Here is a 2,113-nt window from a genome sequence, read left to right as displayed (position 1 = left end):
TGGTCAGGGCAGTGAAGTCCCACAGGATTAGGCCTAGCGTGATCAACCATTTGACGCCTAGGACGATGTCAAATTCGTCCAAGGACAGTACAAATAAATCTGCTTGGAAGGATTCTTTTTCAACCTGAATCCTAGTGTTCTTGTAGATACCGGGGTTGTGGACTCTTTCCCCATTCGCCATGGCTACCTGTAGTTGTGGCCTGACTTCCATGGGCAACTCTAGCTTGCGGGCCGCCTGATTGCTGATGAAATTGTGGGTGCTTCCGGAGTCTACCATAATGCGCACGGGTTTCCCCGTCACTAGTGCCCTTAGTTGCATTGTCTGGGAGGTTCTGATCCCTGTGATTGCGTGAAGTGAGATCTCGGGTTCAGTTGGTGACGGCTCTTCCTCATCCTCTTTAGTCTCGTCTACTAGAAGGCAGAATAGTTTCTTGCATCTATGCCCTGCGGAGTATAGATCATCGCAATTGAAGCACTACCCCTTCGCGCGCTGTTCTGCCATCTCGGCTCGGGACAGATGCTGGATGGGGGGTGACACCCTGCTGCTCTCTGTCTGTGATACTGATCTGGAGGGGTTACCGGTGTGGGTCCTCTGCTCCCTGTTGGGCGCAGGGATAGACACTCCCGCTGGCCTTGATGGTGCCCAAGTCGTGGCTGGCCGTCTAATGCTAAAGGGTCCCTGAGTAAGTTGCATCTTCCGTTCAAAGGCGCGGGCGAGGTTCATTGCCGTAACCAGATTTGGGGGGTGCTGCATCTCTACGTCCACCCTTAAGGGTTCTATCAGCCCTGTTGTGAACATGTCCACCTGCTGATCTGGTCTGACCATGGCCGCTCTGGCAAGCAAGGTTTGGAACTGGCGTTGATATTCAGTCACGGTTTCCATTTGCTTGAGGTTGATTAGCTCACCTAGCGGGTTGCTCGTCATCGGGGGTCCAAACCTGAGGAGGCAATAGGACCTGAACTGCTCCCAGCTGAGCCCAGGTTCTTCTTGCTCCACGCGATAGAACCAGAGTTGTGCCTCTTCCATAAGGTGGAAGGCTGCTAGGCTGACCTTGTCTCTGTCATTCGTGCACTGGTTGCGGAAGAACTGCTCGCAGCGGTACAACCAACCTAATGGGTCTCCGGTGCCGTCGTAAGATGGAAATTCAAGCCGGCTATACTTGGGGACAACTGCAGTCATCGGTGCTGTGGCTTGATGTTCGTTGGCTGATTCTGTCCCGTCCGTGCGGCGACTGCTGGTAGGGCTAGTCCCTCCGAGTTTTTTTCTTTGTTGGAGAGGAATGCTTCTAACAGGCAACGCAGCTCCCGGATGTCATCTTTGACCTCTCGGACTTCCATACTGGTTTCTGCAAACCTATGCTCCAGTTCATGGACTCTGAAAGACAGCGGCTCCTGTTCCCCCATGACGGTTGGCTCTGATACCAAGATGTTATGGGCCCGAGCATAGGATCGCGTCACGGGTCGCTCCACCGCAGGAACCTCAGTTCTTTCCTTGCCCTTGGCCTTGCGTACAAGCCCTATTTTGACTATCTCAGGAGTGATTTGTCCAAGAGATTACCGAACTCTCCTTCACTCTCTTTCTTGACTGAATATTCGATATCCTCATTCAATAATAGCGTCTCCTTAAATAGGAGATTACAAGAGGAGGGTTCCTTGTTGGATTCGGCTAGGTTAGTCCTAAACGGACTCAAACTCCTACTTCTAATTAGACTACTTACTTTTAATGGTACTACAATTCCTTCTAAGAATAGGGGATAAGATAAGGGAGACTGGGATAAGGGATAAGGGATAAGGCGCGTTCTCTTGTCGTGTCCGGATAAGGGTGGGCCCACCCTATGAGCTGTCGTGTGGGCCCCGCTCTGCTGCTGCTACTGGTGCGCGTGAGCGCGGCTCATGGTAGTCGCCGCCGCGTGGCGCGTGCGGTGCTGCACGTGGTGCCGCTGCCGCGCGGTGCACGCACGCAATCCTGCATGCAGCGCGTGGCGCTGCTACCGCGCGATGCCTGCGCGCGACTCATGGTGCCGCTGCCGTGCGGTGCCTGTCGTGTGCGCGCTGCTGCCTCAACTTCTGCCGTGTGGTGCGGGTGCTCATAACAGCCTATCCCGGAATGGAA

The 2,113-nt window shown here is 54.1% G+C and overlaps 1 protein-coding gene across 1 annotated transcript in view; it reads right to left on the bottom strand.

The window, feature by feature from the left end:
• The window catches only part of LOC148802516 (uncharacterized), a 1,428-nt gene extending 248 nt beyond the window's left edge, over positions 1-1,180 (bottom strand). The window contains exons 1-2 of the mRNA XM_088897915.1: positions 580-1,180; positions 1-444 (exon numbers count right to left, since the gene is read on the bottom strand). The exon at positions 1-444 is cut by the window's left edge and continues 248 nt beyond it. Of these exons, the coding sequence (XP_088754041.1) occupies positions 1-444; positions 580-1,180 (1,045 nt within the window). The remainder of the gene's footprint in view (positions 445-579) is intronic.
• Between the last annotated feature and the right edge of the window lie 933 nt (positions 1,181-2,113).

Source organism: Nelumbo nucifera, chromosome 2 (assembly GCF_055504915.1).
Source record: "Nelumbo nucifera cultivar China Antique chromosome 2, China Antique-T2T, whole genome shotgun sequence".
NCBI lineage: Eukaryota > Viridiplantae > Streptophyta > Magnoliopsida > Proteales > Nelumbonaceae > Nelumbo > Nelumbo nucifera.
Note: the sequence above shows the minus strand (reverse complement) of the source record. Positions and strands in the feature narration are given on the sequence as shown.